Below are 16768 nucleotides of genomic sequence, written 5' to 3'. Positions count from 1 at the left end.
TTAAGGCTTTTACAGTATAATATTGAGGTTTTTGGGGTCATCGCTCATTTTTTTGATTATTACCATCCACATTATTCAAGTACAGGTGGGGTTCTGTCAAATTATTGTAAGAAATGTTGTGAGCAAAGTATTATAGATGTATACTGCAGATGCTACATTGTGCAGAAACCTGTTCAGATAAAATATTGATGAGCCAATCACTTAATATTTCATAACAATCAAAAACTGCTCTGCATGCTAGTGCTGTGTCAATTGATTTATATAGTGTAATATCATCAAGCAACATAGTCCCAATACACTTTACAATTACCAAGAAAATACATAGAACAGAACCAGAGCAAATTTAACACCAAACATTTGGAACATACAATGCATAAAATATAATCGAGGTAAGGTAACCACATTAACACATGATGGCTGATTTCCTACATTCTTCATGTGTCCCCTCTAATCACACCATAACATAAACAGTCACACTTTGTGTAAAACATTCACCAAGAATAATCCACATTTTTGTTTGTAAAGCCTAAAATTACAAGAAAGAAAAGGAAAAAAAAACTAAATACTAAAGTGAGAAAACATATTAGCATAAATGATGATGCAATGTGAATTAATGTATAAAGCAAAATATATCGGTGTTGAAACGACTACACTACATCATTCAATACTTACAAATAACTGTATCAGGACTGATTTGGCAGACTAGCATGAGGACTTAATTGCTGCTGTTGATCTTGCACATGTTGCTTTATGGCTCTCAGTTTTGCTCATCAGACACAAATTCTACTTTGGAAGTCTCCTTCTCCTCGTATTGGCCTTCAGTGTCGACACTAAACAAATAGGGATCACAGGCAAGGTTAAAGGAATCTTTTTTCAATCGCTTTTGTGGCTTGAACTGCCTCGACCATAACATCTGAATTTTCTTTGGGCACCACACAAACTCATCTTTGTGACCGTAGCTGAAATAGGCAAACTTGATGAGATCCCGGCGCTGTCTCTTGTCGAGCACAGAAAACATGAAGTAGTTGAGGACACTGTCCTTGATATTTGGGAGTTCTTGGTGGATGAGAGTCTCCTCAAGGAAGAAGCGGACCAGAGGGGCTTGGTAGTGAGGGTATCCCAGGGTTCCCAGGCACTTCAGGATGCGGGTGATGCGCAGGCTGTTATGTGTGTGACTGTCAAACCGTAAAAAGTAAAAGATTATTTCGAGGGTTTTGTTACTTTTTGCGAGTAATGGTTTTCCTAAAATTCATAGACAGTTTACCCGTTCAGGTTTTTGAATCTGTCCCTCCAGTTCTGTCCTCTCCTCACTTCTCCTGTATCCTCGTTACACAACTCGATACCATAAAAGTCCAACATGAGCTTGTATGATGTCAGCAGATTTTCCTGTGCAGTGCTGTTTTGACAAAACTCCTGAAGGAAACACAGAACGTCCGTCAGAATATGTGAAGCGTTTTCTATTAAAAGTTTAACTTTCACAAGTTTACCTCAATTTCTTCCTTTGTCAGAGTACTGGCCTCATAGTTCACCCCTGGTTCTTGCAGGGGAAACAACCTTGGAAAGAAAAATGTTGTTCAAAATTGTAGCTGAATATTTTACCATACATCTGTGATTTAAAAGTAACTTACCATTGAATATAGGAGTGCACGGACTCCAGTGAGTAATACTGTCCATACCAATCTCTATGGAAATCCCTCAAGTAGACACCTGATAAGAAATAGAAATCACTACCAGTAAATAAGTCTCTAAACAGTAGAGCCTGACCAAAATTAGATTTTTGGGGCCGATGTCAATACCAATATTAAGAAGTAAAAAAAAAAATTCTGATATCAATTTATTGACTCACTTGTGACTTGTGACAAAGAAATGTAATGGAGGTATTTTTACAGTTTGATTATAACAGTGAACTTCACTGGGAATTTGATGATTATAAAGAACAATTTATGTAAAAAGCAAATAGACTCCAAGGATGTTTTTAAGCATTATTTTCTGTGATTTTTTTTTTTTTTTTTCATACTCAACATATATGCTGATATCGATATATCGGTGTGGTAGGCCACCATCAGCTGACCAGTGAATTCGTCAGGTTCTACTTAATAGATGGTCACAAATTCTTGAGTGATATTCTATCACATAAATGTAACACTGCAGTTGCACTCATTTGATAAAAATATATTACAAATTTAGGGCTTCATGGGCTCCATACAGCGTTCCAGTGACAGACGTACCGTCTGGTAAGGTGGGTATCTTATCCAGGTAGAAATTCAGATTTGGCTTGTCGTCCTACTCGAGAGAAAATAATTCCACAAAGACAAAGCAGTTTTCTTAAATATAAATCAAATAAGTCGCATAAAACCACAATAAACACGTGTACATACAGGTGCTTGCTTTTTCCAGGGTTTTTGCCAGGGTTGGGTCTGTGGGGAAACATAATTGGTTAATGCTTAAACATGGGACAGTGTATATTTGCAGTGTGTTTGTGTGTTTGTGTACTTGTAACTTACAGGGTAGTTATGCCTGTAGTTTTGCATGTCCTTTGCAGCAGTTTCAAATCTGCTGAACTTGTGCTAGATCATAAAAAATAAAAGAGGATCAATTTATTATTGAAGACAAACCTTTAAAAATGTACTCCCCACATGAGATTAAGGGGATTTTTTGTTGTTGTTTTTTTTAACCCCAAAAACCTAAAACTAAGAAGTGATTGCAGGATAGGAACTCCCAGCCTAAACTGTAAAGACCCTTTGGTTTACTCACATATCTGGAGGGTGCTAAACGCCTGCTCTTCCGCATTGTAATCTCGTCACTCCGCTCGGCCTCCCAGGTTGAATCATAGTCACAATACAACTCGTCCGTGGTCTCAACTCGATACTCTTCGCTGTCAAAGTCTTCCTCAACCTTCGGCCGCTTTTTAAAGGGCTCCGGGTCAAAGTCCGCGGCCCTTTTCCCCACGGCAGCCTCGTGTTGATGATGATCGTCGCGGAGAGAACTCAAGTCTTCCCGGGAATTTTTGTGCTCGTCGGTTACTTCGGGTTCATTTTCGCGATATTTTCGCCAGGATAATGCGAGTATCGGCGGAAACATACTTGTAATGCAGCGCCACAAAACAGTCAATCCACGGCATAACCGCTCAAACCAAGACCTGTAAGGTACGATGGAGCGGGGCCAGGCCATAGTATGTCTACCGAAGCGCTGACACAGCCTCACTGAGCAGATCGCAGTTGTTCTGTTTCACTTTCCTTTTCTCTCACACTCCCCTTACAGTGAAACGAAAACTTTCAGGACAAACAACACCTGCAACACACCAGCAGGGTAATGTTGCTCACGTGACGCAAACCTCCACCCGTTGTTGTGAAGCTATATGTAGCACACGAAGGATTATTAATCATTTCTTAATTGGGCCTATGTATGACGTTTTTCTTTTGTTGTTGTTGTTGTCGTCAAAAGCAGACTACTGCTATTATTAAAGAAGTACATTTCAGAGCATTTAAAGGGCTATTTGTACAGCCTGAAACACACGGACAGCTGCAGCTGCACTCGTTTAAATTGTGTTAAAACAATATGTAACGAGCCGTCCAAATACTTTACCTTTACCTTTTGTGCGATTCTGTGCTCGGTTATGTTTACAATAATACAACATATATGTATGCCATATCATATTACTTATATATAGGTCGTATTATCAACTATTAATCCTAAGGTGTAGACGAAAGGCTGTGTTTGTGAATGAGAGTGAGAGTACTGTGCCAAACCAAAAGGTCACAGGAGGGGGTCGGCAACCTGTGGGGGTCACATACTGTTGTTCTTTGAGGCATAAACAGGAACAGACGGCTGTCGCGAGGACTCCAGGGTGTGAAGGAAGACAACCACCACCTCGGCCAACCAATAAAGGACACATCAATACACATGACTTTTTGGTGTCTGGACTATAAGAAGACTGGGTCAGGGATAGTCAGGAGGTCAGACTTCGTGAACTGACACATACTCTGTCAGGGAAACATAGTCTGGACCCAGAGCTCTGTAAACTGATTATTCTGCTGCTGTTAAATAAATATCTTGAAGCCTGACATCTTCTCCTATTGCCTCATTAAAGAACACGCAGGACTGGGGGCTGACACATATTGGCTTTGAACTAGCAGGAGCCCAAGTCCAACAATACCCATGTTTAAAAAAATGATTAGCACAAATTTATAAAGACATCAGTTTCATAACTGCTGAATAAATATAGACTGGTAAATTACAGTCGTATGTGAAGTGTTCAGATTGGATGGCACTCAAATACAAATAGAGTCCATTAGCCTATTTATTTAAAATGGCCATTTGGTCTGCATTGGAAGACTGAAATACTTTAATTACACAGATTTATAATTGTTTACCACATGTTTGTTGTGAATTAATAAATAAATTCCCGGATTATTATTTAGTAAGGGTTTGCATGAATAAAAAAATAAAAAAAACTGACGATTTACAAAACCTTTGATTTTTTTTTTACCACAAGAGATCCAAAGTTGATTAATTAAAGTGGAACGTTTTTTTCCCCTCCTCATTATGGCAATAAAACACAGAGGAATATTTGTGTATTCCTTACTCATTCACCAAAATGCAGGGTTAATGAGTAAGGTAAAGTGTTGGACTTGGGCTCCTGCTAGTACAAAGCCAATATGTGTCAGCCCCCAGTCCTGCGTGTTCTTTAATGAGGCAATAGGAGAAGATGTCAGGCTTCAAGATGTTTATTTAACAGCCGCAGAATAATCAGTTTACAGAGCTCTGGGTCCAGACTATGTTTCCCTGACAGAGTATGTGTCAGTTCAGGAAGTCTGACCTCCTGACTATCCCTGACCCAGTCTTCTTATAGTCCAGACACCAAAAAGTCATGTGTATTGATGTGTCCTTTGTTGGTTGGTCGAGGTGGTGGTTGTCTTCCTTCACACCCTGGAGTCCTCGCGACAGCCGTTTGTTCCTGTTTATGGCTCGAAGAACAACAGTATGTGACCTCACAGGTTGCCGACCCCCCCGTGACCTTTTGGTTTGGCACAGCAGTCTCACTCTCATTCACAAACACAGCCTTTTGTCTACACCTTCATTCACAAACACACTCATCAATCCAAAATTATTAGTAGTGTCAAAATAGTAAATCTGTTTACCATAGCAAGCATTTTTGTTTCAAGATATTTGATTTGAATTATGTTCAAGCTTATTTCTTTGCTTTTATTGATCCAGCTCAGTGTATTTTGTACTCTAAAATGCAGGAAACAGAGTTGATGAGGTAGTCTATACATAACAAGACATGACCCTGGCGGAAAGTATTTCGCTGATTTTTTTTTCATTAAATCTGAGAGGTTGATACAGAAAATGATACAATTGATGTAAATTCAAAACACAGTTACTAAAGTCAGCTAGAATTTACTTTAATTTGAGAAAAGAATGATGAAGATTTGTGGTCATAGTCATCCTTACACCAGGTGTCTCAACCAGAAAATCTTTCTGAATGATTCATAGTGGAATTAAGGACCACATCCATGCCCTTTTGGTTAATAAGGCTCAAAGGACTTTTCACATTAGCTGCAAAGTTCAAACCTGTTTCCCTCAGTGACATTGATGACTACGTCACCAAAGAGACATTTGCCTGCAAGTTTGTCTTAAGCTTTTACTTTTTGTTTTGTTTTATTGCATTGAATAGAGGTGGCATTTTTATTTTTATTACAAAAGGACTTTATGTCTCCGTACTAAATAATCATCATAACCACTGTTCTTATCTCCACTGCTGCCACCGGCTGTTATCATTTTAAAGATAGCCTCATGTTTGCAGTATGTTTCCCTGCCTCATTTTCTTTAGGAATAGCACTTGATGAGTGTCTCGACTCCACTCAGTGGACATCCTGCTCTTAATGTCTTCCTGTGGAAGATAAAAGGATGCATGAACTGTCCTGTACTGCACAGAGATAGGAGATGAGCACATTAGATAATGCAGCATCATTTCATGGATAGGGTTGTTAAACCACAGGGCCGTTTGTATAAAAGTCACTTGTCTTTTGCATTGATTGTACACAACACTAATGAGCTAATGTTTATTTATGGCTGTATAAAATTATTTTCATCATTATTTGTTTCCTACAAAATTAAATGTAGAAGGAATTGATCTGGAATAATATTGATGCGAGCCCCATGTGCTCTCATTTTGTGGTCTCTGGCGAAGCAATTATGGCTCAGGGACTCCTTTCAAAAGTAGATAATTGCCCTGACTGCCAGTGGAGAAAATCAAACCTCGTCTGAACTGTTAACATCTGCTCAGCAGGAGATTCATTTGTGCTCACGATAGCAGGTTAAGGTCCTGCACGGTCTCTACAAGATAAAAACACAACACAGAGCCATATGTTCTGTAGGTACTGGAGGCAATAAATGTGGATTTTATTGACAGATCTTTGGTTCTTTATGGCCTGCTTTAGTGTGTAAATAGTGTCTACAAATTGAAATGGTTTTCTGAAATAGAAGGGACTACATGCAGAATAGGAAACAGCCTATTTTCTGGTTCCAGTGCAGTGTCTCAAACTAGCATAAGAATGAGCAATGAGCTCAGTAAATGCAACAGGAACCCTCAGTGAGGCTCCATAAATGAGGCCCCAGAGCTGTTGCACTGATACATGCACACAAATCATCTCTGGTCTCTCTCACTCGGCCTGCGGGCTGGACTTAGTTAATGATGACGGCAGGGTGGTGGATCACTCAGCGACTAAGTGTGCTTGATAAAGGTCAGCGCTACCACCAGCTAATGCTTCATCGCTCAGAGTAATACTTTAGTGAGCGTAATGTGAATACTCTGCACATGAACGCTTCACAGGGCAACGTCAGCAAGACAGTAGAGTCTAGAAAGGCCAGCTGTTTCTGCTGTGCTTCTCTGACGCAGCCACAGACACGACAACACACTCAGTCACTCTGACACTTGTGTATCCCAAATGTCTCCAAACACAGGGTCAGGGATCAACAGCTGATTGAGCCAGGCTTAGAAAGGGTGCAGTATAAATACTCCACAAAATGGGATGATGGTTAAAGAAATGTGACCCAAAGTTTGTATTATAGATCCATATATACAGTACATACTCACATACATATGTATGTACATATGCATGTATCCATATGTACTCGCATGGACAGATACATACATACATATATACTGTATATATATATATATATATATATATATATAGATCCATGAATAGTAATATACGCACATATATACAAACACATTCACACATACATGCAAACACACAAACATATATAGCCTACATATACATTTCCAGTATGTGCATTGGAGACTTCAACTTTCTACATTATTGGCTTTAAATATTCACTTCATTTTAAACAGACTTTTAAAACAAGCATTAAACATTTTTCCTCCTCAACAGATGAATGTGAAAACTAATTCTGCACATACATCCTTCACGGTGATCACGGTGAGGTAACAGTAAGTGGAGGGGAGGCTGCCACAGAACAAGAGCAGGTGTGCACCTGTTAAAACCTTTAGATGTTCAGTAAACAAGGCCATGTGAGCATCTTTAAGTAGGCTAGACAAACATCCTGTGGAAAGTCAAGATGCAGCCAGCTGGTGAGCTCAGGTAACTTGCACAGACACGTTTGGTGCCATTTCAGCAGACGACACGCGAACACAAAAGGCGACAATTTCAGCACGCAGTCCATTTCGACACGCTGTAATCCTAGCAGGCCAAAAGGGGCCAACACATCAACTCTCTGCAGATGAATGCAGCCCATGCAGGATGCTTCTGTGTCCTCTCTGCGTCCGTCCCTGTGAGCAGCAGCACCCTCCCTCTGTGAGCACTCTGGAGTTGAGGATGAAGACGCAGAACATCAGGACCCTCTTTCTTATCCTCTGCATTATTGTGTACCTGCTCATTGGGGCCGCTGTTTTCGACGCACTGGAGTCGGAAAGTGAGAGTTCAAGGAAAAAAGTGCTGGAGCAAAAGCTGAACGAGCTGAGGAAAAAATACGGCTTCGTCGAGGATGATTTCAGAGAGATTGAGAGAGTGGTACTCCAGTCGGAGCCGCACCGCGCCGGGAGACAGTGGAAGTTCGCCGGCTCTTTTTATTTTGCCATCACTGTTATCACCACGATCGGCAAGTATTTAATAGTACTAAATAGGTTTTTTGTTGTTTTTTTGGTCCATACTAGGCAAGCGGGTTTTGCATGTGTGTGTTCGTATGCTGGAGGACAAAGGGACCTAATCTATAGGGGCCACACTGAAGAGAAATAGATGAAACAATACAGCCACACAGAGGGAAGGAGGAAGGGGAGGGTGGTAGTAGGCTACACGATTATGGATGGGGATTAAAGTTTGTGATTATCATGATTTTCCACTCAATAGCAATTTGTGGATAAAGTCGACTGACAACCTGCATTTTGTCATCTTATATTACTTGAAGGAATATTCCACCAACATTCTTTTGTTAGGGTGTAAAGATAAAAAAAAGTTTGTAGTTTGGATCCTCGCAGAAAACAAAGCCCCTGGTCAGGAGTTACAATGAATGCAAGTAGTATGAGCAAAATCATGGATTAGGATTGATGCAGTATGGCCTTTGTAGCCATATTTTAGTAAAAAAAAAAACCAACTAAAAAACTTTGCATATGGAGCAGAGAAATGTATTACTGCAGGAGTGCAGACGTTTTTTAGAAGTACTTAACTTCATACTATTTTTGATCACCATTTGAAGCCTTTTCATGTAACATTGAATATAGAGGTGACTGTAAAAGATGTAACCATCAGCATTTTACACCAACATTTCAACACTGGAGGCTAAGTGTCTTTAACCCAATCAGAAACTGAGTGTTGAGCGCTAAAGGTTGATATTTAAAGTTTGAAATGTCAGCACAGATTCACGGCAAAGTGTAATACAGGTCTCAGTCCACTAGAGGAGACCATGTCAGTGTCATGTTTAGCCTCACTGTTGCGGGAGAAGTAAACACACTCATGACCAGGGTCGTGACTGTGTGTTGTTCCATCAATGTTATATCAAAACTGCGAATAAATTTCTCATTTACAACTTTTCATGTGCAACGAGGTTGTTCAGGGTTGGTCTTCCTACTGTTGTTTCACTACTGACAGTGTTTAGATGGATATTAACATTTGTATGACTTTATGATTAGAGTGGTCCAATTGTAAAGGTAGAGTCAAATAACAGGGCAAATATTTGTAGGATGGAAGTAAAGGTGGAAAAAGTTAAATGTTTCATGACTTGGTTCAAACAGTTCCAGGATTCCTGTCCAACCTCAGCCTGAACAGGTCTAATTAACCAGACAAAGTGAAAACACCCGTGTGCTGGGTTTGTTACGTTAAAAAGCGGAATTGTTATTTTCTTTTCTTATGCTGGCTAGTGTTTTTTATACATTATTATGTAGATGTATATTTATCTTCCCACCTTACCATTTTTACATATCACACAAGTAATACACCCACCAGTCGGCTACATGTCAGTGACATGTTTTGCTTTGCTTACGGCATGAAAAGTAAGGTCCCACCAAAAGCCAAGTGGTTAGATTTATGAAAATTAATACTTGGTTATGGGTTAGAAAAAGATGTCTTTAACGAAAGCCATTGTTGCTTTCATTGACTTGAACCCTGGTCTCCTGGAATGAAGTCCTGGGTTTGATCCATTGAACCACCCTAAGCCCAGTTCCCTACTTCCTCATTTTTGGAGTTTGTCAAAAGACCTCTGTCACATAACCTCATTCTTCAACCCTGGCCCTACTGGCGGCTACTTTTCACACCTAGGTTAGGCAAAACGTGCCACTGACACGGCATCCTCTAGTTGACTGATATATATATGAACATACTGGCAGGAACATTGTCTACTATTCGCTTAATTTCCAATCTTCTCTGCCAGATGGTTGACCTCACCTGCTAACTTAGTATCCTTACTATTCGGTGCTGGGCAAGTGGTGTGCACTGGTAATGTTAAAGCCTCAATGGTGAAAGCAGCTGCCAGCTACCGCAAGAAATGAGGTTGATGAAAGCGGCGTGAGTAAACCAAATGAGTGAAGTAGCTGTCATGAAAGCAGTTGGCTGAAAGATGGTACAATGCTCTGCACAGCTGAGTCAAACTGTATCGGATGATAACTGTGCGTTTTTTTTTTAAAGCCTTTAGTTTACACATTGTCATCTGATCCACTGGAAGCAGCAACAAGCAGAAACATGTTGATTACTGCAACTTTACCCATATAAACAGCTAAATTCAGACCAACTGTATGTAAAGTCTAAGCAGTTTTTACTGACAGTAATTTAAAGACTTGACTTGGACCAGCACAAAGTGATGTGTGAGTGAATGAAACAGCAGTACTTGACATTACGTGACCTGCATTATACTGTGACTTTGTAGGTTATGGCCACGCTGCTCCACGCACTGACGCTGGCAAGGCCTTCTGTATGTTTTACGCAGTCTTGGGCATTCCTCTGACGCTGGTCATGTTCCAGAGCCTGGGCGAGAGGATCAACACTTTGGTGCGATACCTCCTGCGCAGAGCCAAGCAGGGCCTCGGCTTACGGAAGACAGAGGTGTCAATGGGGAACATGGTACTCATGGGTTTGCTGTCCTGCATGAGCACATTGTGTATTGGAGCTGCAGCATTCTCCCATTTTGAGGACTGGACCTTCTTCAATGCCTACTACTATTGCTTCATCACGCTCACCACAATCGGCTTTGGGGATTTTGTTGCCCTGCAGAAAAGGGATGCCCTCCAGAAGCGACCCCCCTATGTGGCCTTTAGCTTCATGTACATTTTAGTAGGGCTGACGGTCGTCGGAGCTTTTCTTAACCTGGTGGTTTTGCGGTTTCTCACGGTAAACTCAGATGAGCCAGATGCGAGGCACGAAGCAGAGGGAGAAGAGCGGGGATCACAGCCTAAGGACACGCAGGAGGACAGGGAGGCATCAGATGCTGGAGCAGAAACTGCTGAATGCAAACACAGTAAAGATGGACACAGCAGCCGGTGCAACCTTACCCTCCCAATGGAGGGGGGCACTAGCTGTCTCAGCCTCCTCCCTTCTTCTGCAGAGGAACATAGACTTATTACATCTGAGCACTCGAAGCTCCCTGAAACCAGCAGACTCAGGGCCTTGTTCTCCTGCATGTGCTGTGGCCTGGACATTTACGGCAGCAACCCTCAGCCTCACCACGACCAGACAAGCGGCCACAGCAACCCTGTTTTTTACAACTCCATCTCCTACAGGGTGGACCGGGGCTCCTGCAGTACATGCACCGTGTCGTCACGGGCCTCCCCCGGTGGCGGGGCTCTCTGTCTGGGCAAGAACGATCCTCACACCAGGCGGAGGTCCCTCTAACTCTGAAAGTTTGGACTTCAAGTTGAAGGGCCCTATGTTTTGAACTTTTTGTGCACACCATAAAGCAGATTTAACCATCTGATTTTCTGTTTTATGGGACAAATTGCTTTCTTTAGTCATGAATGTAGCACAACTTGATGTCAGACAAAATGTAGGTTAAATTAAAGCTCATAGTTTATAGTGTATTTTTTTACGTATATATTTTATATATATAATATATATATATATGTATATATATATAATATATGTAAAAAAATAAATTATATATATATGTATGTATATATATATATAATATTACTAGCTGAAAACCTATAAAAACAAATTAAAGTAAATCTGTAAACCAAAGTTTATTCTCCTTTACTGTTCCACTCTACTGTATTGTATAAAAGCCACAGAGAGTGTGTAGTCTACTCGCAAAAAAAGGATCTCATGTGCTAGAGAAAGGTGAAGCTATCTGCATGAATATCTTAGCTGTCAGACTTTCCGCAGTGTTGTCACCTGTGACCTTTAGATATTTTCAGTAAGTAATCAACGCTGTTTTTCTATTATAAATGTTCACACCGGTTGCTCTGGTTGGTTCCCTAGGTGATGTTTCCATCCTCGTTGCTCAGTGTTGCGGAAACTGCAGACGAACAGGTATAGTACAGTAGGCATTGATCGCCTGGAGGCAGCCGCCAGTCAAAGGTGTGACTTCCAAGACGGCGTCATCTGTTATAAATGAGTGTGTCAACAAAAAGTGAAAAGTGAGCAGTTGCACTAAAAATGATGGAAAATTAGAATGGTCTCTAAATGAGGATTCAATTGCCTTCTTAGATATGTGATTGAATCTCACATCGCTATCATTCAAATCAGATGTTGAATACAAACCACTGAGACATGGAAATGCTTTTATTTCCATCTCTTACTTTATCTGAAAAAAATGTTTTGTTTGTTTACTTACACTTGTTAACTTAAGTGGCACTGCAATGATATCTACACATCAAGTTAATTTTACTCATCACGAGTGGTAGCCAGCCTGTCAAAACATATATATAATGTCTTCTGTGGCTCTATAGGAGCTTCCCACAGTCTAGAATACAGCTGATGTTGTAAACTGGAGGTTGGGAAGGGAGGCTAAAACAAAAATGTATTGCATTATGGGTAGGGGTAGAATGTAAATATGTACATTTACTCTAAAACTGTAAAATATATTCTCTATTGTTTTTACTTCACTGCATTTATTCGGTTGCTGTATTTAATTTTCAGATTCTTAATAACTTCCACCATTGACTATGGGAAATGTAATGTTTTTAAGCTTGACCCATTCCAGGAGCATAAAGGTAGGAAAACTCATCATCTCCTGCATCCATTTTAAACCATTCTGCCTTTAATCTGTCTCTTGTAGGTTCCCCAGCCATATATGCGTGCAATATTACATTTCTATTTCACTGGTAAATTTGTTCAGTCAAGACGTGCAAAGAAAAATAGAGGATGTTGATCAAAGTTTGATGTTTTAACAGATTTTCCTCTCATCTCCCTTTGCAGCTTCACGTTGACCTTTTCTTCTATTTCTACTTTTACTCAGCAGGGTGGTACAGTGTTGAGAATTTCCAAAGTCTTAACTTCAATTAGTTTCTATTAAATAAAATGATTGACCAATTTAAAACTCATATTTGATGCTGGACTTGAAAAAAAACGGTGACTTAGGAACCGCCCATTAACGAGAGAAGCAATGATGGGAAATGTGTGCCCTGTTGAATACGGAAGAGAAACGACAATGAACCTTCAGGTGCCCTGTAGCTGATCTTCGAATCAGAGTGACTTCATTTTAAATTACAATTTTATATCTCCTTCTTTTAATATTTCATTCATCTGTGACAGGCCTGTTCTCTGACCTCCCTGTGGAGGGTCAGCTTGAGGATCACTCAAGTTTTGCATTACATTATATCATTAATAGGAGCCCCTAGTGTTGCCGGTAGTGACCAGAATGTAATTTCTCCTGGTACCCATTTCTCACACTAGGGAGCAGCATTGGTCTACATAAAGCACAGGCTGAACTCTGCCAGATCTGCAACACTGACAGTTTGGTTTGCAGAGATCTTTGCACAGTGACATTTTATTTTCCAACTTATGGAACAAAGAACGACAGTAAGCTCTGAACAATGAGCTTTGTTGCATAGAGATCACTTTCTTGTGAGTGATGAAAGCTGGAATCTAACTTGAATAATTTTCTCCATTAATATGTTCCTTTTTCTTATGTTTTGATGCCTTAGATGCCTTCTCATGTCTCTGGCTGTCACTGCCCCAACACTCTAAAAGTAGTAAGACCAATCTCCACACACCACTGATCAAATACAACGACACATAAGAGGCACATGATGGTATAAAATGAATTGGACATGCAGAATGAATAGCTTTACTCCAAAACAAAGACTATGTGTAAAGATTTCCTGCACTTGCAGCTCATGCATGACTGTGAAGAAGCGCGACACCCCTGATTGAGTTTTTTTTCAATCTTCTTTTACAGCTCTGTGAGTGGCAATCAGTTGAGCTATTTTTTTTTATGACAAGAAAGATAATGTAGTTTTTTATGTGCATATAATGGATTTTACAGGTAGTGAGCTGAAGGTGGTGGTGGTAATCTTTTTAAAATTATATTTCTTTTAATGCAGAAGACTTTAGTTGAGGGCAGTTTTCATGCACACACTCAAGCATGCTCACTTCTGTTCACATTTATAAAAATACAGTTCTGTGGGAAGTCTATTCATTTAGGTATTATGGTCTGTTCTTTATTAGGACTCTTCATTCTTCAATAAACTCTGTTTAACTCTGTTGGAGACTAAATAAATGACTGCAAATCTATAAATGTGAATATTCATGCAGCAATGCTTAAATTCCTGTAAAGAAATTACAGAACAATGGGAACTTTCTATTAACCTCACCATCAATTGATTTTAATGTTAAATTCCATTATCAAAGCTGCACACATGCTCATCCACTGCAGTGATTCAGGCCTGAAACTGTGGCTGAATAATTAATTATATTGTTTGGTATATTTCTTTGTGAACACACCCTGTTAAATTATTATTGGTGCAGTCGTATGTAGAGGATACAAGATTAGATCAGAAACAAGCCGCTGGTTCAAGCAGAGTGCAGCTTGACTTTTTCAAAAGGGTAAATAGCTTTAATATGGCAGAAATATGAGCAGGAGGCTCATAATAGAAGCTGTATGCAAATAAAGTATTTATGAATGTACAAATAAACTGAACCAACAGGGTAGTGGTGGCCATGTTTTGTTTACGGAGAAATATATTTGCCTTTCAGGAGAAACTGGGAGATTATGAGTTATTCTCTTGGAATGAAATCAGAATGCATTCACTGCGGCTCAGAGTGAACACAATGAAAGATTACAGTAGTACAAACAACAGTCATATTTATTCAGATTAATTAAATAAGAAGAAAATGGGAATCGTTCAGAGAGCATTGAGAAAACAGACATTAATAGATGTTCTTGAGGGGTGAGTGAGAGGGGGGGGGGGGGGGGTAATTGTTCATTAGTTTGAATTTCCAGCCAATTCGCTGCTTGTGTTGAACAGGGTGAAAAAGCTACTTTTACTCAGTGGTTGTCCCCTTCAATCAGACACCATATTTGTAACACTGTCTTTCTTTGACATTTTGTGTCAAAGAGATCACGCTGCTTGATTACATTACATTACATTTCATTTAGCTGACGCTTTTATCCAAAGCGACTTCCAATAAGTGCATATCAACCATGAGGGTACAAAACCCAGAACAACAGGAATCAGGAAAATACAATTTCTTCAAGAAAGCCAAACTACAAAGTGCTGTCAGTAAGTGCCATTTTAAGTGCTACTAAAGTTCTACTGTTCAAGGTAAAAGTCGGAAGAGGTGTGTTTTTAGTTTGCGGCGGAAGATGTACAGAGTTTCTGCTGTCCTGATGTCGGTGGGGAACTCATTCCACCATTTAGGAGACAGGACAGCAAACAGTCGTGATTTTGTAGAGTGTTTAGCTCGCAGTGAGGGAACAACAAGCCGATTGGTCGAAGCAGAGCGGAGGGAGCGGGCTGGGACATATTCTCCTGATGTTGTGCAGCATGTATCTACAGGAACGTGTTGTTGCAGCGATGTTGGCAGAAAGAGAGAGTTGACTGTCGAGTGTCACGCCGAGGTTCCTAACAGTCAGGGTCGGGGATAACACAGAGTTGTCCAAGGTAATAGTCAGGTCGAGGGTGGGAGAGTCATTCCCTGGAAGGAAGAGCAGTTCGGTCTTGTCGAGGTTGATTTTCAGGTGGTGTGAGGACATCCACTGAGAGATGTCAGTCAGACAGGCAGAGATTCATGCTGCTACCTGTGTTTCAGATCGGGGAAAAGAGAGGATCAGTTGGGTGTCATCAGCATAGCTGTGGTAGGAAAAGCCATGCGAGTGAATGACAGAGCCGAGAGAGTTGGTGTACAGAGAGAAGAGGAGGGGACCCAGGACGGAGCCTTGAGGGACACCAGTAGTGAGAGGACAAGGCTCAGACACAGATCCTCTCCAAGTTACCCGGTAGGTGCGGTCGTTGAGGTAGGATGAGAACAGGGAGAGAGCAGAGCCTGAGACACCGAGGTCCTGAAGGGAGGAAAGAAGGATTTGGTGGTTCACTGTGTCGAATGCAGCAGAAAGATCTAGAAGGATCAGGACAGAGGAGATAGCTCTAGCAGTGTGAAGCTGCTCAGAGACAGCAAGGAGGACCGTCTCTGTTGAGTGGCCTGCCTTGAAACCAGACTGGTGAGGGTCAAGAAGGTTATTATGGTGAAGATAGGAGGAAATCTGATTGGAGATAGCTCGTTCGAGAGATTAATTGCAGTTTGAATTAAGCCTTAAAGGAGACTTTGAGTCACCCCTTAATCAATGCAGATTCAAATCTGTAATAGTGTCATCCAATATGATGACAGACATCATGAACTGCCAAACAAGTAAGGTGAATGATATCACTGACACTGCTTTGTCAGATCTAAAAGACCTATAGTATGTTCAAGTAGCCACACTGGTGTATATCAGGTGTTTGAATCTTATTGGTCTAACATGCTGTCAAACATTCCCTCTTCTTTCCATTTATATGTAAAATGACTCACATTATTTATATCCTGCTGCAACAGAAAACAAGGCCTTTTCGCAGATACTGCACTGTTTCTCAAACTATTGTGAATCAAATGCTGTTTTAGCCATTCATGTGACCTGGCCCAAGGGAGGGCAGTGTCTGTCGGTTGGTTGATGCACTACTTATGTACAGACTGAAGTATCTCAACTGCTCATTTCAATGGTATTTGTTTTGGAATTTTGGAATTCGAGGATAAAACCTACTATGACACATTAAAATCAATTTATCAGAAACACTGCAGTTAACACTGGATGTTTGTTTTTCACACTTTAGATGGAAATT

General features: G+C 40.5%; 2 protein-coding genes across 2 annotated transcripts; one reads left to right on the top strand and one right to left on the bottom strand.

The window, feature by feature from the left end:
* Positions 1-241: 241 nt before the first annotated feature.
* Positions 242-3193, bottom strand: LOC138629637 (opioid growth factor receptor-like). Its single transcript, XM_069713473.1, has 8 exons — positions 2755-3193; positions 2505-2567; positions 2379-2417; positions 2229-2283; positions 1629-1707; positions 1488-1554; positions 1265-1413; positions 242-1175 (listed from the first exon to the last, which is right to left on the bottom strand). The coding sequence occupies exons 1-8, from the start codon at positions 3169-3171 to the stop codon at positions 758-760; spliced, it is 1287 nt and encodes a 428-aa protein (XP_069569574.1). The 5' UTR covers positions 3172-3193; the 3' UTR covers positions 242-757.
* A 4651-nt stretch (positions 3194-7844) lies between these two features.
* Positions 7845-11345, top strand: LOC138630913 (potassium channel subfamily K member 15-like). Its single transcript, XM_069715556.1, has 3 exons — positions 7845-8127; positions 10384-10959; positions 11092-11345. The coding sequence occupies exons 1-3, from the start codon at positions 7845-7847 to the stop codon at positions 11343-11345; spliced, it is 1113 nt and encodes a 370-aa protein (XP_069571657.1).
* Positions 11346-16768: the final 5423 nt, after the last annotated feature.

Source organism: Brachyistius frenatus, unplaced genomic scaffold (genome assembly GCF_029030835.1).
Source record: "Brachyistius frenatus isolate BFR_SWC_R1_liver_20210118 unplaced genomic scaffold, ASM2903083v1 Contig_4, whole genome shotgun sequence".
Classification (NCBI taxonomy): Eukaryota; Metazoa; Chordata; class Actinopteri; family Embiotocidae; genus Brachyistius; species Brachyistius frenatus.
This window is presented reverse-complemented; position numbering and strand designations above follow the sequence as displayed.

Coding starts and splice junctions, on each gene's coding strand:
- LOC138629637 (XM_069713473.1), bottom strand. CDS start 3,171: ATGGCCTGGCCCCGCTCCATCGTACCTTACAGGTCTTGGTTTGAGCGG. Junction 2,418..2,504: donor ACTACAGGCATAACTACCCT/GTAAGTTACAAG, acceptor GTTTCCCCACAG/ACCCAACCCTGGCAAAAACC. Junction 1,176..1,264: donor AGATTCAAAAACCTGAACGG/GTAAACTGTCTA, acceptor ACGGTTTGACAG/TCACACACATAACAGCCTGC.
- LOC138630913 (XM_069715556.1), top strand. CDS start 7,845: ATGAAGACGCAGAACATCAGGACCCTCTTTCTTATCCTCTGCATTATT. Junction 8,128..10,383: donor CACTGTTATCACCACGATCG/GCAAGTATTTAA, acceptor GTGACTTTGTAG/GTTATGGCCACGCTGCTCCA. Junction 10,960..11,091: donor TGCTGGAGCAGAAACTGCTG/AATGCAAACACA, acceptor CTGAGCACTCGA/AGCTCCCTGAAACCAGCAGA.